We start from the raw sequence: 26,459 nt of genomic DNA, 5'->3' as shown, positions 1-26,459 counted from the left end.
CCTGGCCATAGTAAGTCATTCACATCTCCCGGAATAGTTAGACTTAGTTATAGTATTAGAGCTTACGTCTACTGTTTACTGGGAGCTCAGGTGCAAGCTAGACAAGCGCGTTCCTCCCTTGAGTCTCAACAAGAATCTTTGATTCTGGTCAGTGACTTGATCATGAAAAAGCAATTTCTCAAAGATTCTATATCAAACTTTGAAAACGCCCTTACTAAAACTCGCGGGCAAATAAATTATGTCATAGCCAAAGGTCTGTACATGATACCGTCAGACTTGAACTTGAACGCTTTAGGACAAAGTGTAAAGGGAGTTAACGATAACATTAAAATAGCTCAAGCATTTGATAGTGTAAGAATAAAACCTTTACCGCTGAAACCCAAATCTGTATCGCTAAAACAGGCACTACCGAAACCAAAACCTGCGCCACTACCACAGCCAAAACCGACGCTAAAACAGCCGAAACCCAAACCTGCACCACTGCAACAGCTAAAACCGACGCTAAAGTCAACTACTGTAAAGCCATCTATATTTACTACAAAATTATTTTCACCAAAACCAGCGCCTTCTGTAAAGCCATCTACAGATTTCTTTTCACCACCTCCATTTTAGGACAACGTTCACGAAGGAAATAAACTGTTAATCGGCGGCACTATAGTCATCGCGGGTATAGCTTATTCCATGATGTAATTTTATACAGTCGTGTAAAATTATGACAATGCGGCTTGTAGAGCCGCCTTTTTCACCGTTTTGTACCCGGGTATACTTTTTGCCTTGGCCAGCTTTTTGAGTTCTGGTGGCACTCTATTCTCATACCTAGGTATATCTTTCAGTAGAACCTTTATACTCATCGTATTGTATCTTTTCGGGCATAAGCTCATCAAAGAATTTAAGGCTACCCTCTCACAGAGCCCCAGACTTTCTTCAAGAGCTTGACACAGTAAACGCTTGTTTTATTCTATAATGCCCATGAGCAAGGCTGTTTACCGCATTCGTGTAATAACGCTTGTCATCAAAGGCGGAAAAAGTCTTTTTGCTAAAAGTCCAGTTCTGGATTTCGTGCAGTCGTGATCGAAGGGTTGTCATTTCTGCTTCTGAAGCTGGGTCTCCGGTATTCAAGCACCGCTTGTACGTTTCAAAGCTTAGATTTTTAGTTACGCACTTTTTCACATCCTTGCACTTTGTCAGTCTCCAGCCCACCCCTGCAACACAATAAAACTTGGCCTGTAAAGCTGAAAACTCCGCTATCGATTTGCCACCACTTTCATCCTTGGGTAAGCCTATCACTTTCTTGTTTTTCTCACTGTAGCACGGATGATCTTTAGAGTAGTTACTCGTATCATACCTTTCGAGTTGTATTCCCTTATAAAAATCTTCCGTCTCGATGAATAGCACAAAGCTGTTTGTGTCAGTATACATCATTCGAACGTCAGGGTATCACCGTCGTATGTCATCATAAAAGAACTCATACATGAACAGTTTGGACCGATCTAAAATGGCCTGACCAACGTAAATAGGTTTGTTTAGGGTCACTGTAGATTTGCTCATGAGAATGGCTGACAGTTGATCATTAAACTCTTTCTTACACTTGAATCATAATAATTATAATCATTGAATTCATAATAGTAGTCAACTCCACATCTATCCGTTTGCAAATATTCTCATCGATTTTTCGAATACCGCGTTGTTCATGAGCTTGAAAAAATACTTTTCAAAATCAGTTTTGGAATTTTTTCAAAGCTCGGTATTTAGTCGAATGTACGGTTCCATCCATGCACTTTTCTTAAACTTGAGAACTCGGTGTACTTCGGTCAGGCGCATACCCTTTTTCAAATAAAACTTTAGAGCTTTGTGGTGCACGATGTACTTGCGCTTATCTTGATGGTTTGACACCAGCTTAGGAACTTTTGCATAGCATGGTTCACCATGCTTGTCAAGCTCTCCCACATTACGCATATATTTTGACCACTGGTCAGGTTTCATTGACTCGGGTGCCAGCGGATAATCATTGTGTTTGTCGTGTAGCTTTTTTGGGTATTCTAGATCTACCTCCGCAATGTAGCCTTCATCATCATTAATGTCTGGCAAGTCGTCTTCTCAATGAAAGCCACCAGTCGGTAGCTTTTGCGACATGGCCCACCCATACAAGTTGATCATGTCTAGGTACATCAAGAAAGTAGTTGGTTTCTTTTCATCATGCCCCTCCACATAAAAATTTTTGGCCTTGGCATATCGCAAGCCTCTGCATGTAGACACCCCACCTTTTATACCACTCTCTACAAAATTGTACATGTCTACATCACTGATGAGCTCCAGTTCTTGTTTTGTTATTTTAAGCAATGCATTCCATGACAATGAGGGTGCTGAGATGTAGTGACCAGGGTCGAGACCATATACATCCATGGCTGTTGATCTATGGCTCTCAAAAACACCCGTCAAAAGCAAGACATCTGTCTTAAGATAGAGATCATGATCATCACCCAAAGTTTCACACTCCAGCTCTTTCCACAGTTTTTGAGCATGCTGGTAGTCCTCATCACTTATACCGGCATAATTTTCAAGCGACGAACTAAAGTGCACTTTATCTGAGAGTTGTCGTTCTTTAAGCCGCTCGTGAGAATCCATGTACTCGTACGGGTATATACCCTTCCTGGAAAGTAGACTGGCATGTTCTGGATACTCTCGTTTCAGGTGTGGTAGATCATCCAGACCTTCCACCAATTTGGCCAATGAGCTATTGAGATGCTGGAGGCTGCCCATAAACTCAAACCTATCTATTCTCATAGACATGTATTTTTCCTCGGTGTTGGCTATAACACCAATACCGTCTGCCCCCTCAAAGTTTGTACACTTGTGCACCTGATGCCATATGGATGACTTTTCATTCGCACACGCTCTACGAGCCACTCCCAACTTTTTGTCAGGGATTTTTCGCATCACTAAAGGATCATCATCATATCCCTCCAAACGCATGCAAAGCAGCACTTAGGGTCTTGTGACTCTGGACTATCGTGTTGAGAAAGTTTGCATTTTTTATGTACAACCAATTCATCAATATTGCGTTTATACACAGTAACCATTGATGCATCAACGTCAGCCTTTTCTTTACATATGTAGCATTTTGTTCGTCTACCTTTCCAAGCTTTGACAATAAGGTGAGAGTCATAGCCACAAAAATTGTGAAATATCACCTTGATCTTTTTAGTTTGTAGTAAATTAAGATTGCATTTGTTATGAGCCGGACCTCTATACAACCCCGATACATGATCGTGGTCCCTAACCATAGACTCACTCAGTTTTTTACATATCCAGCACAGCGATGTAGCCTCTTCAACATCACGATAAAATTTTTGCTCCTGTTTAGGAGTGATGATCATCTCAGCAATCAGTATACTATCAACGTATTTTTCCAACTCTTCTAGCACCTTAAAGAACTGCTCTATACAATCCTCGCCTCTGTACATTTCAAACCTACGCTATTAACCAACTCCAACCCATAGCTGCAAGCTGTGTGAATTTTGGTCTCTTTATCTATAATTGACTCAAAATCTGCGTAGACTGTATAAGGAGCCTTTTCCATATTTTTAGTGTTTTTAAATTTCATTACCGACCCTGGTTCAGGCATCTTAACAGCGCAAGTTTCATCATGAAGCTTTAGGCACCTTCAACATGAATTTTAAAAGTTCACTCACACGTTGAGTGGTGGGGACATCTAAAGCAGGTACATATACTTAGACTCCTTGTGCTCTGTCTGGGCGTACATTAGCGCTGACATACTTTTTATCCACATGTAGTGATCTTTATAAAAAATTAAGTTTACCTCCGGAAGACCGTCTTCCCTGTATAGTCGATCATCTGTGTGAACAATTTCCATCCCGCTGCCTTTTCACTCAAACACATTAATCACAAGTTTGTTCTTGTTAGCAAACTTTTTGATCTGGTCTAGTGTAACCGTGTACTTTAACATTTTGGTATTCAGGCTATTTTGATATCAGCGATCAGCATTATCGCTTGGTAGGTATAGACATGAGAGTACCGCCCACAAGAAGCGCTTGTTGTCAACCAAAACCTCTGGATATATTTCTTTTATTTTTTCAACCAATTCTGACTTTTTTGTCTTATTAGTAAACTTTATGCTTAGTGACTTCGCAATTTCTTTAATCTCAGGCATCGTCTTGGGGCTCTGTTATTGACATTAGTAACTGCCTTTATATTCGCTAAATGCTTAGGAGTTGGTCTGTAAGTTCAAACCCTGAGAGGTTGCCAACAATAAACTTCCAAGTAAAATCTAGACGCTCGTTCCAAAATCCATCCAGAGCCATTGTTTGTAAATTCATCTATTTTTCTAATAACGTTTGCTAGCTGTCTGTTCAACTCATCGGATAGATTAGTTGATGCTGAGATAGGTACCGCCCCTTCCCTGGGAGTATCCCAAAACCGAGTGGTTACAGCACCAGGCTCTAGATGGGAGAATACAACCTCTACACTTACACAAATCTTTTTTGTTTCAAATGTTTGCTGAATCCTATCCATAATGACGGGTTTAGCGTATCTCCATACAAAACCTATGTCAGCCGATTGATAGCTAGACACGTCAACAGTAAATTGTTTGTTACACCATCCACAAAAGTCTTTCTTATCTCAACCCACGGTGCTCTGTCAGTTCTATCTCTCAACAGACCAACTACGTCCGCTTTTTTCATACGCGGTGTAACTGGTATATCTCTATCTCGAGCTAAAGATTTTAAATCCTTCGTGCTCAGACCGTTTAGTGTAAAGCGTCGCTTACCATTTACAATATCTTCAAGCTCGGCTTTTCGAAGCTTGCCCCTGTTTCCAAACCCATACGCTTTGCCTCTTCTCTCATCTGACTCGGGGATGCCTCTCCATACAAATTTCTCACATTGCGAAGAGCATCATCCGGGTCAGGCTTTTTAAAAACACCATCCACCAATATCGGTACACCCTTGCTGATTTTACCAATCACCTTGGATTGATCACCAGCGTGGTACGCGAGCTCAGCCTTGCTCATCTTGCTATACCCTTTTACACCATTTCGCTTGGCATCTTGGCATCCCATCGAAGCCAACTCTTATTCCCCTCTCCATATAGATTTTTTACATTTTTCATCATTTACATGTATATTATGCACAGGGTTTTAAGCCTACATCAAATGACCTAATGTTCAGTCAAGCGTGTAATAAATAGACAACCAGAGGCTTAAAGAAAAGCTATTATAAAGGAGATTGTAGAAATGACAAACGTGACCAGCACTTACGTCCTGCAGTCGCGTGCTCTTTGGCAGCCGTACAACTCTTTTGCGAAGTTTCCACCGCAATATATACAGATTTCTCATATTTTGCATTTTTTCAAAATCTAGGGATTTTATGTACCTGCATGCAGGTACATAGTAATAAATGCTAGATTCATGAAGAAAACATGTGAATTCAAAAAAATTAGTTTTTGCAAGAACTGTATTTCGATTGGCATCAGTAAGAAAAAGATTGTTTTTTAAATTATCTTCCCTTGTCAGAGTGAAATGAGGACTTATCTTACTACTCGAATCTGAATCCAGTGCAATCTAAAAACACCCCTTGAAAATATTTATAGTGAAATATTAACTTGTGAAGCAAGTATATTATTAATTTTCTATTAGTTTGGTTCTTTGTGACCAGAAGTAGAATCAGATTATAACCAACTTGGTTCTACATCATGTCTCTATAGGAAACTCCACTCATTCTCACTTTCTACTTACAGTTCAAGAACCCGCTAATGTGGCTGTGGTTGATTGCTGATTTTGTTGTTGCGGCGGTCTTTATTGCTACGTTTTATCTCAAAGAATGGCGACTTCGCCGTGTTCGAATGCAGCACAGAAATGAGTACGGATTTGCCAAAGGTAAGTACTGCTACGAAATTGTGGTAGCAACTACAAGTCGCCTTATGCCAGAATTCAAGAATTTCTTGTAATCGAATTTCACAGTCTCTTTAGCAATAAACTTCGCTGCCAGTAGCATACTTTTCTTCTGGCCCAGGTATTACAAGTCATCCTTAAAATATCTCATTCTTAATGTACGTTTTACTGGTTGTTCGTTGCACAAAACTCCAGGTACAAATCTGTGCGATATTATGGGAGTAAATACACGCAGATTATGGCTTCATTGCAAGTCGTAAAAGTACAAAACAAACGGTTTGCCACTATAAATTTTTAATGACCGATATATTTCTAAAACATTTAATTCCTTGTTGTACACTGTTGCAACATATGCACGGCTGTCAAATCAATCTATATTAACCTGAAAGACAACAGCTCTTCTGAATATGGTACTTGAACTACTGGAAGCTGCTGTTGAATGGATAGTCAGGTATAATTTCACTGTAACATTATACAGTCAAACATGGATAACTCGAACTTCAAGGGACCGAGCAAAAAGTGTTCGAATTATCAGAGCATTCAAGTTATCAGAGCACTGTCACAAGTCCATATATTTACTTATTTATTAGTAGATACATGTACATATACAAACTATAATATAAATCAAAAGCACAAATGGCTTGTTTCAAATTAAATGCTTCTAATGTAAAGTTTAAAACGTTTTCATGAAAAAGTATAGAGATTTTTCTATCACTTGAGATTGGTTTGTTGTTTGAGGTGATGTTATTGCCAGGACGTTTTTCAGATTGACATTGGCAAAACTTGATCGTTGTTGAAATGCTCCAAAGAAAAGACATTTTTTTCTTTTGGGGTTTTACCCATCATCAATTTTGCCGTTTTTTCTTGAAGTTTATGCAGATTACTTTACTTTACCTGGGATTCGTTAAGAGCAACACTCCGAGGCAGTTCAATTAGAAGTTTTACGAGGTTTTACGGTACATTCTATATCACTCACGCTTTTTTAATAGATACTTATTGAATGTACACACGTATTCTGTGTTTAGGTCAAACGATGAATAGTTTTTTGTAGCTCAGACAACGTATACGTTTAATTACAACATTTTTTAAGACGTTTTAAACATTCAACATTCCGACGTTGATTCAACACGGAATCAACGTCGGAAAACTATTCATCACGGGCTAGCCGAGTCACGCACTCAAGGATTTTCGCCACGCACATACAAAACAAAAACAACATGCGATTTTTGTTTTGTATGTGCGTGGCGAAAATTCTTGCGCGCGTGACCCGGCTAGCCCGTGCTATTCATCGTATCGCTGTATAAATCAAATTTCACCAAACTTTTAGAAAAGTCGTTGACAAAAATATTTTGCCGATGGTGGTAATAACGACGCTTATGAATTACGAAAAGATGAAGTTTACCTCTATGGCTTTGAATAAAGTGATTTTCTAAAGCGAAAACAACCGTTTCGGTAGCTGTTGGGCAAAAAAACAGTTCGAATTAACAGTGTTGAATTCGAGTTATCTATAGCAATTAATCATTACGTGGGAACGGACCAAAGGAAATGTTCGAATTAACCATTTTTTTCGAGCTATCCGTGGACGAGTTATCCATGTTTGACTGTATTTCTTTTGTTTACTGGCTTATCGACTGAACTCTCCGTAGGTCTTAGATAACCTGTGCGTATCGGTGTCATCTTTGGGAAAATAAACAGTAGTGCCTAACAACATCAATGGCGGTTAAACAACCAAGAAATAACTGAGTAACAGATGTTAACCGCTGTGTTTTTATTAAGGGATGGTACATCAGCTGTTATGTGGTTGTACCTCAACTAATAAAATATCCCGAATGTGAAATTTCCAAGTTATGAAATGTTTTTCGTGGAAATAATGCTTCAAATAATGAAAGATAATTCTAAATACAAAAGAGCAAAAGCCATAAATTTTAAAAATACATTACTGTCTGTTTAAGCGGATGGGCAGCTCTGCTATTGGCTTAGGCCCAGCAACTTCCTTCCTCCTTAGTTAGCCAACCTCATAGGTCAACCAACATACCGTGTGTGGTTTTTATTCATTATTTCTCTTTTCTTTCTTATCTCCACATGTACTTGTTCTATTAATTATGCAGTCATGCAAATTTAGCATGTATTTTTGATAAGTTTTAACCCTTATTTATGTGTTATACAAATATTATGTTCTAGTTTTGTTGAGCTTAGCAATCGGGTATTTATATGTTAAAATGAGTTCCTACTCATTTTAACATATAAGAAAAATTTTCTGCTTACAAAATGTCTTCCGGAATGAATTGATTTCGTATATAGAGTTTCTACTGTACACTACAGATGCTCACATTCTGGTTTAGTCAGCCTAGAGCATAAAGTGTAGGGTCAAGTGCACTGTGAAACCAATGCAGTCAACCCACACTAAAATGGACTAATAGGGGTTGTGGGTGGTCCAGTTTAGCTGATTGTCCGATATGACTGATGCGCGAATATATATATATCTACTACTGAATGTCCGGCATTGCATGCGTGCTAAAAAACAGCTTTGAACAGTGGCAGGTAGTTTAACTGCCACTGGCTAAGTTTTTCTACCCAAAGTATTTGAGTAGCTTGAGCTTGCAAAAAGGTTTGCACCTCACAGAAATCAAGTTCATACATTCAGATGCATAAATGTGAAGCTAGGGGTAGTACCCCTAAACCATATATCCTCCTTGCCACACGTAGGAATAATCCTGCAATCATTACACTGCAAGCATGCATACTTTAACCAATCGCTATTAACTGGACATACGAATGACCACCAACAAACACTTGATTTTATATATTAGGTCTTTATATAAAGGAAAAATAGCATTAATAAAGCCTACTCTCTTTGTAGTATATGCTGTACACTATACTATACTACACTATACTACACTATACTACACTATACTACACTATACTACACTATACTATACTATGTCATACTATACTTTGCTGCATATGCTTTAAATGTTTAGCAAGTGTGAAGAAAATTTTGAAGCAGCAGAAACTTCTAAAAAGTAGCAACGACTGTTAGACAACTCCTCTAATGGCAAGTCATTTGCGAAAATTTCTATTCACGCAAAGCATTACAACAATTTTTTTACTGAATATTAAATAAGTTACTCTTTCAAATACCTGTTGTAGTTTTTAACATATTTTAAATCATATAAAATTCTATTTCATCATCATGAAAGTTAGATAGCATCCAAATGATATGTTTGAAGATTGTATGCTTCTTTTGCGAGTTATTTATATAAATGGCTCCAACAGACAAGTGTGCGTTACATTTAATAATTCTCTCAATTTTGGCTAAAAATCATCATAAACTGATAATCAATTGTTTGATGTTATTACATGTTGATTGCAGCTACTACACCCAAAATTGGAAATCTTATCCGATATCCTGTCTAATGGGTTTCGTTTAATGAGGGTCTACTGTAATAAAATATAATAACAGAAACAATATTCTCAATGTAACATCAACTCGGTATGCTTTGGTATTAAGTTCCCAAGTATCAGGTACCAAGGTCCTGAAATACTACCAAGTTGAGCAATAGTAGAGAGATCAACATAACTATTTAATACATCTCAGTTAAATAGCCAGGAATGCTTTGACAGACCGCTCTTCCTTATACTGACCAGACACTACCCTTGATTGTACAATATCTGAATGGAAACTCATTGTGTCACTTGCTCTGGCACCATTCTGTAGCAGCCATAGCTACATAGTTAAGTGTTTACCACATCTTCTGGCAGGTTGCGTGAACCATTGCCAACAAGTACAATTGAGTTTTGATGAATATACTTTGAAGCCTTTTGATTGGCTACATATTTATCTTATACCTAGTCATCATCACCCTTATTTTCAGATATCTAATATACCCAACTCTCTGACTGTGTTTATACCTGTACCTGTACTTGTAGGTTTACCCTACGCACCAGCTGCCTGGTTTGTCTATGCAGTCTTCTTGGGGGCGAGAGTCTGTAGCATATTTGCCTATAATGTTGAAAGGCGCTTGCATGTATTTGATCTCAAGTCATGTATTTGGTAAGCTGACAATATTGCGTTTGGAGTTATAGTTGGTAATGAACTGAGTCTAAATACATCTATAGATTTACCTAATTGATCAACTGACTCATCTATAGATTTAACTGATTGATCAACTGACTCATCTATAGATTTACCTAATTGATCAACTGACTCATCTATAGATTTACCTAATTGATCAACTGACTCATCTATAGATTTACCTAATTGATCAACTGACTCATCTATAGATTTACCTAATTGATCAACTGACTCATCTATAGATTTACCTGATTGATCAACTGACTCATCTATAGATTTAACTGATTGATCAAATGATTCTCTCTCATATTCTATGACTTTTTATGACTTTTTTAAAAATTAATTCAATGCATTTATTACTAGTGTTAAAAACTATAATTAAAAAGAAAGTAAATGACAAAAAACATTTATATTTATAGCAAATTTTTTTGTAACTGCCAAAGATACAGTAACTACATAGTGACAGTTTTTAAACCATATACTTGGTTGATACACTCTTTTCGCTTATATTTCAGACCATTTCATCTGGTACGCTAAAACCACTAAGCGTGTTAGAAAAACTAGCCAAGTGGTATAAAATAATGTTACCAGTTATACAATAAATCTATGTCGTTGTCTGCTTCAAATTTCAAATTACTCGAATGAGGAGAGTTGAAATTGTTACAAGAATACATTGTATTATGTTTGATCTGTTCCACAGTAGATAGCCTTAGTGTTAAATACTTGAGCTACCGTATACCCTCGGAACAATCGTATAAAACTATATGAAAACCAAATGTGACAAACTATATTACACTACAGCGCTATACAAGACTACATTTTATTATCCACATGCAAAGAAAGACGAGAGCAGATTCAATGTATTGAATTCGCTCATCTGCAAAAATCCTTTACCCTGAAATCATGCCATGGGGATTGACTAACTTTGCTTTCACTACCACTGTTCAACGATTGAATGTTTGGTGTTTCTGCAAATCAATTTGAATGTACTAGTACTAATCCTGACCATCCGCTGAAACAGAAAATTTTTTTTAAATAATATCAGGTCTTCCTGCCTAATAGGCACATAATCTGCTTACCGCCCTGAGATAACACATTCTCAGAAGAGAACCATGAGTTTTTTTCCTGTTTTTCAATGAAATCTTTTAACAATGGTAACATCTATACATAATTAAGTGAGTGACCACAATAATTTCATTACTGTCAACCATATAAATGTTTTATTATACAGTATTTGTGAATAAGGAAATGAAGTAAATTTTACTTTTATCTTTAAATCTACTTAAAGCAGCACTAAATCAGGTTTTATACAGCCAAGTAACTAACTCCATGTTGGTAATGGCCAAGCAGGCATTTCTGATAAACCACTTCATAGAAATAGTGGTTTTCTTTGTAACACTCAGCAACTAAAACAATAAATGCAATATTATCATAAGCCACATAAGTAAGTGATGAACCTTGAGACACCTGATTCCATATACGAATCTATCTCTGGTTTCTGAATTCATCTCTATAAAAGTAACGTGAGTCAGGCAACCAATAGAATAAAGGTAACAGTGATTGAGGCAACCAATGGAATAAAGGTAACAGTGAGCCAGACAACCAATGGGATAAAGGTAACAGTGAGCCAGACAACCAATGGGATAAAGGTTACAGTGAGCCAGACAGCCAATGGAATAGAGAGACTCTTAATTACATTTAGACAACAAAAAACCAAAATATTTACAAGCCAATGTCAGGCAGTTTGCAAGATTCACACTGCTAGCAACATAATCAATACCCTTGATGCTGGTTATAATGACATTTCTTATATTGATATCAAGGGTTTCTACATAAAAATTAGTAAGATATGATTGAAGATTAAAAAATTTCGTAGTTAAGCTTTTTGAAAGATTTGATAAACTTTAAAGGAAAACAATGACTTGTTCTGAAGCAGGTAGTGGCATCTTAGTAGATGGCTGTTAGTTTTTAGTGTTTTTTTACAATCGAGAATAGCGAATTGATGACATCATATCCTGCTTGCAAAGTCATAAGATATGCACAGCAAATCTTTAAACAACAATATTTTAAATTTTCAGATATTAAGAAACATATCCAGCTTCCTCAAGTTCTTATAAATGCAAGCTGCGCATTACAATGACCTCTTGAACTAGCTGGGGTAGGTAATAATGAAAGATTATTTGACGCTTGAGTGCATATCATTGTAGTGGGACTACACTGATATGCATATTCTTCGCTTGGGGACACCATCATCATCAGGAGTCCTTAGCTCGACGAGCATCCATCTTGTTTCTTGTTAAGTGGTTCACTATAGATGTCCTTGACACTGTCGACATCTTAGATGTCCTGTTCATCATGACTGGACACCATACAGTAAGTCCTGGTTTATGTCGAGCTCTCAGCTGCAGAAAATTGCTCACGTCTGCCCTTGTTGATATTATTGTTAATAGTACTCTGTCAGTCTAGCGTGGTATAAGCGACTATTCGGGTGTAATGGCTGTAAGTACAATTATTCTACTAGAAATTCCACTGTCATACAGCCCACGACCAAAGAGATGGCCAGAGATATTGGCAAAAAAATAAAGGGTACTGATGGTTGAGAAATGCAATATTAGCAATCAAATGGCTCTGCAGTGCAATAGGATAACTGCAATGGTAGCTGTAATGTACTGGGTGTGGGTGTTATTACATACAACAATAAGCAATAATGAATGGAAAAGATGTTTATATTTTCCCCCTGCAATAGGAGAAATGCAATATTGGCCAATATTAGAAGTAAAATGCACTGATATTCTTAGAATAATCAATTTTATTAATATAGTAATAATAGAAAAACAATACAGTACACAATTTTGTTTACATTTCAAAACGTCATAGGTAGCAATATCGAGAAGTTGTGGTATTTATATAGGTTTTTAGAAAATTTATTTAAAAAGTGTTTGGTCATGACAAACAACAACAATGAAAGGAAAATATTACACGTTTATATCTCTCCCTTGCAATAGGAGAAATACAATGTTGGCCAATATTATAAGTAAAATGCACTGATATTATTAAAATAACCAATATTGTTAATATAGTAATACAGCAATAATAGAAAACCTATGAGCGTTCATGCGTCTCGAAGATTTCTGCAAACTGCAGCAAAATAAAAGCTGTTATAAAAGTGTTATAAAGCTGTAGGCCTAATTTACTGTAATGTATGTAATTCAACAACAATAAAGAAATATGTTTATTATAACTCTGAAATGCAAAATTAGAAGTAAAATAGCAAGCTACTGTGTACTATGCACAGTTTGAAAGTTGGTTGCGTTGAATGTAGAATGGTTTTGATAAGCGATCTTTAACAGAAAGCGAGTAAGAGCATTCACGCGTATAAAACTGTAGCAAAATAAAAAATGTTCTCGTCATGAAGGGGCGTTGTAGTTCGGCCCTAGCTAGTACATAAGTTGTAAAGAATTTCGGCTAACGTTTCAAATAATGAAACCTTCGGTGATTGGACAAAAAACACAGGCTGATAAACTGTGTACCACAATTTCGTACCTGTAAATCGGTCTACGCCTCAAACGGTCTACGTTTATTACAGAGACCTTCGAACAAATTCGATGACAAGTGAAAAATGCCATAGACTGATGAAATGAGCACGGTTTTCTCGTGAAATGCGCACTGCTAAATAGTTCTACAATCGGTCGCACGGCTTTATTGGCGTTTCAATTTTCGGTCTTAACTTTTATTAAACCGAGCTTTTCAAGCTTTTTGTGGCAATTTTCGTTCAAATTAATCTGTCTATTTGTGTATAATCCGATCAGATGGGTAAGTTTTAAGATATTATCGTAGGTTTACAAAGACTTGGTAACATATTTAAATAGGTTTAAATGTGTTTTGTATCGTTTTTATACTTTAACGACTTTAAATTCCGATGCTTAAATTTTTTGATGAAATTTCTTGACGAGGGTTCGTCTCATTGTTGATGAATAATTTTCGTAAGTTGTGTGCCCATGCATTTATCATAAAACTCCCACACTTCCGCTCCGCTCGTGTGGTCGTGGGATAATATTAACTGATAGTCAATTGTCATAGATGGTAGTGTACTGATATGCTGAAAGCCTACAGTTCAAATCCCGTAGGGTGTAATCTTTTTACTAACCTTCAGCCACAGCTTCAAATGGACTCGTTTCTTATTATAGTAAAGATTATACTAGGTTTATATATTATTTAATAAAATAATGAATTTACTAATAATATTATAAATAATATTATTAATAAATATAAATAATAATATAATAATGCAATAATACTATAAACAAAACTAATAATATTAACTAATTATACTATAACGGAATAGTTGTTTTAGAACCTGATTATAGCGTTTTAAAAAGGCGTGACAAAAAATTGTGCATATTTTATGGAGTAACAACATTGCCATTTTTATATACATATATGTTCAATCAAGTTTAAGATTTGTCTCTTTCCATCTGCCCTTTATATGACAGCTCATTTTTTTTGCTGCCGTCTTCACACTATTACTGATGCCTAGAAAATACTTAATATAAGCATATATAGTAAAAAGTTTAAAAATCACTATTAAATTAGGTAGTTTCGAATTCAGTTAAAATTCTGTTCTTGTGATACCTAAAATTAATTGACAGAACCAAAACTATAAAAATTAAGGTTATACTAAAATTTGATGCTTTTTGCAATATTCTAATAACAACATATTATTGCTCATATTGGTAGACGGTCCTAAATTTTTTAACAATATGCAACCAAAATATAAAGTGCATTGATAACTCAACTTTTACCATATATTTTATTATTTTATTGGCATAAATTTCATTTCAAGCATAAATCTTTTCAAATTATACCGCAAGAATCATAATGTTAATAATAGAGTTCTATTTTTTGTTAAATTGTAGCTTATTGAACTTGAAGTTATGAATACCTTCGAATAAAACAAACCACACAGTATTAATGCTTTGCTCAGAATATCTTTTAAGTTAACAGTGTAGAGACGGCTAAATACAATGTAGGTATGACAATGTCTCCTGTTTATTATTAACCATCACTACTGCTCTAAGTATTTCTGATTAAAATTGTTGCTTTTTGTGATAAATGTTGCAAAACCCAATTTGTAGCGATTAAAATTTTTCTTAAACAGATTTTATAATAAATTTGTTAATTTCAAAAGGATAAAATGCATAAGCTAAAGTTGAAAAAGGCCTCAACGCATTTTTACAGTGAAGATGGCCTTTTAGCAATTAACTGATTTGTATTAATGGCTAAACAGGTCTGCAGGTGAATATTTGGCGTGTGGCCAACAATCCTCTAATACTGTCATCATTATCTCCCAACTACAGTGAACCCTCGCCATTCGATATTTATTCATTCTGGTGTTTGGATCAGATCGTTAGACAAAAATGTCATCTGGAGGGGCATAAGAACCTATAGTAATTATCTAATGTAAATCCCTCTCCTCCTTGGGTAAACACATCAGAATTTTGTATACATATTGTACATATTTAAAAGTAGCAATAAAATTGTGTGGTAGCCTTAGTAACTATAGTAACCAATTCAGTAGTTGTGATCTGCAATAAATGTAACATTACTATGTACAGTACTGTAAGGAGTTCTCACCTTCAAGACAGACTTAGGGGCTAACCACAGTGTGAGAGAGATTTGTTCAACAACGCATTAAGTACATTAGACTTTTGTAACACTATGTAACATAACATAAACTTTCAATTTAATTCAAATGAACTTAGCTTACAAAAACACAAGTAAAAGTAAGCGTAAATATTTTATTAAACTTAACTTTAATCTCATCATCACCTTAATTTTTTATTACCTGTTTCCGGCTTGGTGCTTTTTGCTTTGCTTTATCTATAACTTTTAACTTTTGAACCCCTTGGTCCATAGAAATATTTTGACACCAAATTAATCATCATATCATTTTCATTCGCAGATGCTGTAAAAATTACCCATAGTGCGCTGCAGAATAAGATCGAGCACTTTTTTGACCATTTTTGAAAAGACTGTGAGCATGTCCGAATCGGAATCGGAATCGAAATTTATCAATATTATTAGTTTGTGGCATTATTATTACTGATAAAATATGAATAATAACTCTCAGTAGCACTGCTGTTCAATAACAATCATTTTAAGTCCGTAGATCTAAGATTAGTAAAAATTTGGAGATGTAATCCGCCTAGCACGACTGGTCATGGATAACAATTAATTACGATAAAAAACAAAGGTTTCTACATTGGCTCAACACATGTAGATAATTGTTTTCTTTCATTAAAAGTACAGATACGGTAGGGTAACTTATCAAGTACTCACTAATCAGAAGCAAATAGTACGAAATAGACAGACACCGAACGGCAATAGACAACAACAGACAACGACAAATTTGGAGATTTATATAGATTGTGCATGTAGTTGTTAGTACTTAATACACATGACGATCTCTCATGGTGCACAAGACTGCCAATGTGCTAATTTTTATAATAAATGAACAGTGCACTGATTGGCTATTAGAAGCAATCATAGAACTCTTATTGGCTGGTGGAATGTTATTGCCAGCTTTTAATGACGTCAGTAGCTTTCCAACAATATTGTTGTGTACTTTCATAGTTTCAAAAGTAAGTGATCGTCCACTTTCAATCGACTGAACAAATAGTTTATACAGTGCAAACATACCTTTATTATAATACGCTAGGATCATTAATAAGATAAAATATTTATTTTACTGATTAGCATACCCTGAAGTAGATTTCCTTCTGCTGATCACCTTTGCTCTCATTTTCAAGCCAGTTAGTTCTTGGAAATTGTCACTGTACGTAGGTACATATGTATGTATAGATACAGGCATATAAAGGATTATGACAAAGGTATAAATAAAATAGATGCACAGCAGGAACCTATTAGAAAAACTACAAAATTTAATAGAAGAAACATCTGAGTTAGACATTTATTTAGGAGTTGCTTACCCACCCCTAAAAAGACAACTCCTGATGTGAATGTCGATTTTTGTCTTGGTGTTAATACAGCTTGCAAAAAAGTTTAAGGTAAACTAAGGGTTTGCCCTGATACCTCTTTCCTTCATAAAGTTGGGAATATTCATTGCTTTAGCCCCTGATACTTCTTTCCTTCATAGAGTTGGGAATATTCACTGCTTTGGCAATCGCTCAATACACGCCCTGTGCACATGTCCCAGATTTTTTATATCAGGACAGTACCACTAGCATAACTTAAACAAACAGGAAGTTAAACCTACATGTCAGACTGCTGAGTCTAAGGAAACGACAGCTATTTTTATTAGGTCAGTGAAGGATCGTGTCATAGCAAGGTGCTTGAATCAACAAAAGTTACTTTTATCCTTGAAAAACAATGCAATGTATTGAGACCTCACTTAGCGAGGTGCAGAGTAAACTGTAAGTTTCTAGTAATCACTACAGCTCCTACAGCTAGGCAAAGTATTATTTACTCCACATTTAGTTTCGAACAGTTGAAGACTAGAATTTCTCATTCAATTGCATCGTTCTGCGTAAAGAGTAACACGTGATCAAAATGTCTTACAAAAAATTTATTAGAGGATACGCAGAAAAAAATTAAAAGCATACTTTGGTTAAACTGCATTTTGAAGCTCTGTTCTCTTTGCAGAAGAGTCTCCCCATAGTTCTGAAGCCAATTATTCTGGCTATTATAATCCTCAATCTGATTCGACCATCTGTCTCTCTACTCAGCCTCTTTGGGGACCATTTTGCAAGCTATGTCAGATCACTGAAGGTGAAGATATTGAAGTCTCTTTATGGTGAGTGTTAACCAAATTAATCTTTCTGTAAAAATACCCAAAAATAATAAAATGACAAATACGTAATCACAACATTACAGCCATTATTGTAGATTCTAGAATTATGCTTTACTAGACTACTAGTGCCCTGGTGTGCAGTGAAAGATAGTTAGGTGTAATAACTAACAGCACAAATATTCTAAAATGTGGCAAGGCAGTCGATCAGTACAGGTCGTAGAATGTCAGTGTAACAAGTTAAAAGTTGTGAGTTTGAATTCTGTTGAAAGGAATCTTTTTTTACCAGACGTGGGTCTTATTATAGTAAAGAGCAGTAGACTAGCAGTCTTGTGTACCATGATAGATCCTCATGGGTATTAACTATGTATACAATTATTCCTCCATACAACAAGGTGGTTAAGTGGTCCAGATGGTAGTGTGATTGGCTGGGAGTTGAGTCATCCTGGTTTGAATCTTGTGCAGGGAAATAGTTTTTCCTACCGCTCTGAGCATGGCTTCAGGCAGACAGATAAACACGTCATTTATTATAGTAAAGTATCAAGTTATTTATTTGATTGTATTTTTTGTAGTGTACTGTATTTAGAACTCTGACTGTAACGTTAAACTTTCCTTTTGTCATCACTGACACAAGCATCTGAAAATACGCCAGAAGAAGTCTCATGATGGTATACAGAGAACAGCCATATAAAATTAATATAGGGCAGTTTTATCACAGTAATGTTAACCACCACTAATGTGCGGTAATTGGTATGGTAATATTTGGTACTTACTATAAAAACGTATTTTATTTTCATAAATATCTTTATTTAATTAGTTACGGTATTCTCAAACTATTTTTAGCTGTGCAATAGATGCATACAATAAACAACCTAAAGAAAAACTGTTAACTACTAACCAGGGTTTTTCCATGACCTGCTAACTGAAAACTTTATATTTACAGAACTGCTGCTTCTAAATATCCCCCTACTGACTATCAGACTCTACTTGGCTGTCCATCGTATTGAACCCGCTTCAGTGTTCCTTGTCAAGAATATCGTTAGTATTATCTTTGGTCTCATTGAGATATACGACTGCACCTACGACATTTATAGTGAAGCTTATAATAGCAATACGCTCTCCGATGTGAATGTCAAGGACAGCATAAGCAGCGAGCATGAGAAGCTGAAAACAGAGAAACAGAACGAGAGTGAGGAATGAGCCTGCTATATGACCTTACACTGATAACTTTAAAATGTTTTATTATGTTTTATATTTTTATTATAATAAAGTTTAACAATCAATAATATAAATCTAATATCTAATACATTCTAATACTTAGATTGTATTAGATATTAGATTTAGGACAACATGCATCGGATTGTATCGTTAAAGATATATCGCCTGCACTGATCACAGCTGATACACATACCGTTGACCATGTATTTTTACTTGACATTCTTGACATTAGAGGTTTGTATATAAACTTATTAAATACAACTAAATATCTGGTTACAAAAGAACTTTTGCTCATAATATCTAGTTTTAAGTGCTGTGTTGTTGAGTTGGACACCCTTGGGTACATTGGCGAGGAGTTGTGCTCTGTCGTTTCTTTCCTTTACAAGCTGGTATATTCTTATTGCAGCATTGTTACAAGTCATTCTCTACTCTTAATTTGCTTATCTTAAAAGTCAGCAAAGTTTATGTTCACAAAATTGTATTATTGTAATATTTTATTTAAACTTACTGAAGCATGTCTCCAGTCGTCGAGGCTCTCTTGCCACTGAACTCCGACATGTCCAGCCAAGATCACAGAGCCATTGTTTGTGCAACAATACTCTGAGAAATACGCATTGCCTCTGTTTGCCATAAACTAAACAAACACTATACTCGATCATTGAGGGATTTCCCACACTTGTAGGAAGTCTTCCAAAAGGCTAACGAACAGATTGCAAAAATGATCATTTTTATGTAATCGTAAAATGTTCACACACTTATGTGATTTTTTATCTAACATTGTTGATGTCTTCAAAGTCAGCAAATCTTAAGACGACTCAATTGTTGTTTGTTTGTTGTTGAAACCGGCTTGGTTGAAATATTAATCAACCATTTAAAAACGGTTTTGGTGTTTATCTTCCATGGATATGGAAGAACCATCTAATTGTTCAAATTTTAAAAGAAATCATAAGCGGCTGAGCAGGTTTAAATTGCGTGGTTAGGGGCATCTGACTAAAACAGCATGGAAAAAGCAAGTAAAGAAAAACAAATTTAACTTTAATGATATTAAAACATGCTGGAAGCATTAATAGTAAAACAATAGAGCTATTTCTGCTAATGCGAAAATGAATGGTTCATTGTAATAAATCACAGCCATAGAGATGTTCAGGTTATATTGAGCTCTTAGTTTAGTGTATCAAGACTTCTGGTGGCTGGCTAATTCAAGACTGTTTTATTTTTACATTACAAGCAATATATATGTGTATGCAAGTCATCAATGATTCACCATAGTGACGATTTCAGGTGCAAAGACAACAGCACCAAGAAACAAACATATTGCCACATTATTGCAATTGTTGACAGTATGATTCAGGTGGCATGCTTATGACCCTGATACACTACATCCCTTACCAATTTTACAAAATTGAAAGCTTACGTAATAAGGTACATAAGCTACAAAAGAGGATATGACAATCTTTGACAATTCAATAAACATATAAACATATTCCTTCCTTTTCTTCCAAAAACAAAAATATTCACATGAAACAAATGCAAGATCGGTTGAGAAGTTCACACAGTACTAACTCAAATTCTGGCTGGACTAAACTAGAAGCACTACACACAGTAGATAGCAGAGAGACATCACACACAGTGAATGGCTGAATAACGTCACATTTCAAAATTGAGCAAACAGTGCTGACTGGCTAACTGACTAGTAGATTTACTGGCTAAGCTGACTGACTTAAAACAGGGAATCGTCGTCCTCGTAGTCAAATAATTTCTGTGCCTTCTCAACAGCTCTGATGTTATTCTTTGGGCAGGTAGGGGCTTTTGCTAAATGACCGTTGCCCCCACATTTAAAACGTGTGGGCCCTTTTGCTGGGCACTTGTGGTTAATCCGTTGCTCTAAACCACAATCACCACAGATTGCTTGTCCCTTGCTGAAACAATTCCTCTTGACTGCATTCATTTCAGATTTCACATCTGGAAGTGTAATCTGCTCTATAACGACCTTGGCATTTGCTTCTTGCAATAACACACAAATATCAGTTAGCTTTGATTCCTCAAGTGCGATCAGCTTTGACCTCAGCATTGTGTCCCGCATGGCACGTAGAAATTGTTCCACTAGGTTGACGTCTAGACTACTGGCAAACTCACATTGGCGAGCTGTCCTTTTCAAGCGGCTGACATATTCATTGAGATTCTCACCCGAATTCTGTCTCATCTCTCTGAATGAAAGTCGTTCCACCAGCCAGTGCTTTGACGTACCAAAGTGCTTGCATACAAGGTCAACTAGGCCACTGTATGTCAAATCCTTAGGCTTCTGTGGGGCTGCCAGATCTCGTATTGTATCGTATTGATAGCCTTTCAAGCCCATGAGCAGCATGTGCTGACGAGAGTCTCCCGTAACCTTGTTCACAGCAAAATATATCTCCAACCGCTCCAAATATGACTCAACACTCGTAGAGTTGTCAAATTCTGACAAATTAGCCATGGCTTTATTATCCGGCATCCTCGTCGCCAATTTAGTGTATCAAGACTTCTGGTGGCTGGCTAATTCAAGACTGTTTTATTTTTACATTACAAGCAATATATATGTGTATGCAAGTCATCAATGATTCACCATAGTGACGATTTCAGGTGCAAAGACAACAGCACCAAGAAACAAACATATTGCCACATTATTGCAATTGTTGACAGTATGATTCAGGTGGCATGCTTATGACCCTGATACACTACACTTAGTGTCTACACTCACTGTGACACACTGTCTCACTTGCGTAATTGATAGAGAGACAGATAGGTAGATAGGTAGATAGATAGATAGATGGATAGATGGATAGATGGATAGACAGATAGGTAGATAGATAGATAAATAGATAGATAGATAGATAGATGGATGGATGGATGGATGGATGGATTGGTAGACAGATGGGTAGATGGATGGGTAGATAGATAGATGGGTAGATAGATACATGTAGATGATCGATAGATAGATAGTTAAATAGATAGGGAGACAGATAAGTAGATAGTTAGATAAATAGATAGATGGATGGATTGGTAGATAGATGGGTAGGGAGATAGATGGGTAGATAGATGGATGGATAGATAGATAGATAGATAGATAGATAGATAGATGGGTAGATGGGTAGATGGATGGATGGATAGATAGATGGATAGATAGATGGATAGATAGATAGATGGGTAAATAGTTAGATAAATAATAGATAAGTAAATAGCTAGATCGGTAGGTAGATAGGTAGGTACAGTAGGTAGGTAGGTAGGTAAGTAGATAGTTAGATAGATAGATAGATGAACAAGTAGATAGTTAGATAGATAAAATATGAACTTTATTATCACCAATCAATGCCGTTTAAAGAAAATTAGACAATGAGACAAAAAATATAATAGAGAATAGTAAATTGAAATTATGTGTACTGGAAGAAAGCGCTCTTTTTGCGTAACGCTGTTCTATAATGTGAATTGGCAAGGTGTTGGTGTTTGGTATAAGGTGTAGCGGTTCTTAGAGGAAGTAGGAATGTAATCGATGGGCAGGTAGATTGGAGAAACGATCTAAGTATTTTAGACAGCGAATATCTAATAATACAGTTGGCCCCTCAGCATTGAGGGTGTTAAGATGCTGATCATAACTGTCCATATTATGTTGTATTCCTTACACAACACAAGAGTAAGTGCTAAAAAAGAAAGCAGCCACAAGACCAAGTTATGTTGCTTGTGTTGATATGAGCTGGCATTTTAAAAGCTTCCTTTCGCTAAAGTTGGTTCACACTACATGTCGGAGTTATTTCCTTGGCAATTATTTGTCGACTATGTACGCTGTAAACCAATGGCATTGTCAAGGTAACGTGAATAAAGATTGCAGTTGTCAAACTTTTCCGATAGTTCGCACCTACGACAACCCGTGCAATGAATGCTACTTCAGTGATGGTGATTGGCCGTCGCGAATTGCTCGATTCATAGTTTCTTTTATGACAGTTGCTGTGAACCTAGTATTTCATCGTTTAAACGATCATATGGTATAACTCAAAATTCCACTGTCATACAGCCCACGACCAAAGTGATATTGGAAAAAAGAAAAGGTACTGATGGTTGAGAAATGCAATACTAGCAGTCAAATGGCGCTGCAGTGCAATAAGATAACTTCAATGGTAGCTGTAATGTACTGGGTGTGGGTGTTATTATATACAACAAATAGCAATAAAGAAAGGAAAAGATTATACGTTTATATCTCTCCCCTGCAATAGGAGAAATGCAATATTGGCCAATATTAGAAGTAAAATGCACTGATATTATTAGAATAACCAATATTATTAATATAGTAATATTGGTAAGTAATTGTGCATATAAAACCAATGCACAATTTTGCTTACATTTCAAAACGTCATAGCTAGCAATATCAAAAAGTTGTGATATTTATATAGATTTTTAGAAAATCTGTACTACGTAGTCATTGTTCTGTAGTCATCCAAACATAGAATTAATTATTGTAATAATCTCATAAGAACCGTTAGAAAAAATAACATCGTCATTTCCTTTACTTACACTGCGTTGGACATCAGTTAGAATACCAAAGTACTCAAATGTGTCTAAAATGTCAGTTACTTTGAAATCGGCAAAAATGAAACGATTTCAGTACTACTAAGTTAATTACAGAAACCTTTGACAGTTCGACAATGCTATAGACTGGTGAAATGTGCATGTTATTTTTTCGTGAAATGCGCACGACTTAATCGTTCTATTCTCTGTCACTCGGCGTTTCAATGTCCGGTCTTAACTTTGATAAAAGTGAGGTTTAGCAAGTTTTAATAACGATTTTTGGCCAAATAAATCTGTCTATTTGTATATAATCCGTTCAGATGAGTAAGTTTTAAGAGACTGTCAACAATTTACAAAGACTTGGTAACATATTTAAATAGGCTTATATGTGTTTTGTATCGTTATTATACTTTAACGACTCTACAAAGCGATGGTTAAATTTGTTGATAAGATTTCGAGACGAGGGTTTGAGACGTTATTGATGAATAATTTTCGTAAGTTGTGTGCACATGTATTTATCATAGACACTCTCAAACTTCGCTCCCGCTCGTTTGGTCGTGGGATGAGAACGCTATGCGGCAACCATTTTGTTGATGTAAACGTGGATAGTTTTGTGATAGTGTGAACAATGTTATCACAGACGATCACCTAAGTATAATGTGATTAACAACAAAATACAATGATATAGTGCGAACCAGCCTTCAGAAGTTTTTGTGTGTACAACTTGTCATCAAAAACCATGGTTCTTCCAATAATTTGGGCCAGATATATTGACTAGAATTACTGTTTTTCACATAACAAGTTTTAGGCAGGTTGTTAAACACTTTTACTTGGTTTTCATAAAACATTGAAAATATTTCTGCTTATCCAAAATTACTTCTATGGAGCAGCTAGTGCGAGTTCATTGCACGGCACATGAAGTACTGCGAGAGAGCAATAACCTCCCCAACCAGCCCTCAGCATTATAATCATTAATATCTACAAATTGTATTTAAAAGGTACTCGGAGTAACACGGTGTTATTGAGTACAAGCAGTCGATGTACATTATAACAATTATTTCATATTTGATTATAAATGATTGGATGGGAGCACGGCAGGTGTAACAACCTTAAGTTGTCCTTTCTCTATAGTAACTAGAAAGTGACACTAAGGTGGAGGTCGATAGGGATGATTTTGATTGGCTCTTTTTAAGGATTACATGTCGATAGAAAACTAAGTCAGTCACATGTCGTAGAGTGAGTGTACGAATACCGTAGCATAAATCTTGACTATCTCAAGTCTAATTATGAATTTCAACTAGACAAACTGGCCTCGTGAAAACAGAGGGTCATTTCTCTAGGCTCATTTGCTTATAGCGGTGTCAGAGATGATGAGACTATCTCATCCATAGATATAGTAAACCCTAGATATGCGAATAATCAAAATAAGTGAGGCCTATAAATAGCATGACGGCGCAATGTCATGGTGATGTGTAGAGAGAATCAGCTGATCTATGAATTCCCATCGACTTAACACTAAAACCTGCACAATTATTCCATAGTTTGTGCATCTGAGAGCGCATATTTTATTGAAAATATATAAAACTGACTTTGGATGAGAAAGGCAAGAATCTTACACACATGGTAGTGAATAATACCAATGATTTAGAAGCTTCTATATCATTGATAATACAAAGAGTGACTAAATAGAAATTAAACTAATGAATCAAATGAGATTTAGAAGCAGTTAAGCTGGACCACTATATTAAACACCTATTAGACATGACTGAAAATAACTAGACGAGATAGTTTTTGTCTAAGGTTGGTTGAACTAGATTCCTGCTTTGAAGCGGCATGGTGTATTCTGATTTTAATATAGCGATTTATTATAGTTTTGAGTAGAATGTTGGCATGCACTGCACATGTGAAACCTTGATTGAGGTTATGTAATAAGACATCTTATTGTCTCTGATTTTACTTGTTTAAAAGCTCTCTGTATGATGCCATAGCTATCCATGTATGACCGGTAAGCACTTTTCTGCAGCAATACATATTCGACCTATCAATGGGGTCACCATTCCTCCTCTGTTTTTAACTGAGATTAGGGTTATGTCATCACTACTTCTACTTCCCACTACTTCTACATCGGTCAAGAACTTGATACAGTCACTACATTTGAGTTAGAAAAAGTTCCTCAGCACCGAACTCCTCATCTTCACCTTCCTCAGCTTTTGTCTCTTCCTTCTGCTTTCTAGCTTCTTTCTAGCCAGAAAATGTAGCAGGAGTTGGCCAGTTTTTTCTGCCCTTCTCACATCCAGATCCTTACCGTTAGAATTGGGATTTGGTGTGATATCTGCTTTTATGAGCAGTGCCCCGAAGTGCAGATCAAAAGCACTGCACATCCGGGTTATTGTTACAGCCACCCTTAAATTGTACCGTGGAAAATAGAGTCTCAATGTGACCCTGGTTGATCTTAAAGGTTAGGAAGTAGTTGATATAAGGGTAGTTGCTGAAAAGATATTGAGCAATGCCATGTACAGATTTGGCTGCTGATTCAAAACCAATGATGAAGGTTTTCCTATTATTTTCCATTAGCAGCTTTCTGCTTGTTGTCTTTAATTGGCATAGATAGCTTATGATATTGTTGAGAACTTCTTGTTTTGAGTTCAAGTTCTGTCTTGTTATGGGCAATTCAGGATATACCTGGAGTGTTGTAGTCTCCTCTGATAACATTTCACTAAGAATTTGGTCATATTGTTACGTTTATGACTAAAAAACTAGTATGACAAGCATGCTTTCACTACTAAACTCATTGCTCAATTGAAGGCTCTGATGTAGCCTGGCTTGAGAAACTGTTGTTTTTGCGGAGTTGTTCCCCGTCGAGCGGGCGAGCAACACAACAGCTTGTCACAAGACGTACTGCATCTGATGCA

General features: G+C 36.1%; 2 protein-coding genes across 2 annotated transcripts in view; one reads left to right on the top strand and one right to left on the bottom strand.

The window, feature by feature from the left end:
- Positions 1-19,142, top strand: part of LOC137405864 (uncharacterized) — a 405,083-nt gene extending 385,941 nt beyond the window's left edge. The window contains exons 2-4 of the mRNA XM_068092298.1: positions 12,194-12,359; positions 17,649-17,799; positions 18,737-19,142. Of these exons, the coding sequence (XP_067948399.1) occupies positions 12,342-12,359; positions 17,649-17,799; positions 18,737-18,993 (426 nt within the window). The 5' untranslated portion in view covers positions 12,194-12,341 and the 3' untranslated portion in view covers positions 18,994-19,142. The remainder of the gene's footprint in view (positions 1-12,193; positions 12,360-17,648; positions 17,800-18,736) is intronic.
- Positions 19,143-20,731: 1,589 nt separating this feature from the next.
- On the bottom strand, positions 20,732-21,502 carry LOC137407212 (uncharacterized). Its single transcript, XM_068093818.1, has one exon. It carries the CDS (start codon positions 21,500-21,502, stop codon positions 20,732-20,734), a length of 771 nt encoding a protein of 256 aa, XP_067949919.1.
- Positions 21,503-26,459: the final 4,957 nt, after the last annotated feature.

Source organism: Watersipora subatra, chromosome 10 (genome assembly GCF_963576615.1).
Source record: "Watersipora subatra chromosome 10, tzWatSuba1.1, whole genome shotgun sequence".
Taxonomy (NCBI): Eukaryota; Metazoa; Bryozoa; class Gymnolaemata; order Cheilostomatida; family Watersiporidae; genus Watersipora; species Watersipora subatra.
The sequence above is the reverse complement of the archived record's forward strand: the minus strand, read 5'-3'. Positions and strand labels throughout refer to the sequence as shown.

What these genes read in the sequence shown, in the direction of transcription:
- LOC137407212 (XM_068093818.1), bottom strand. Translation starts at nt 21,502, where the DNA reads ATGCCGGATAATAAAGCCATGGCTAATTTGTCAGAATTTGACAACTCT.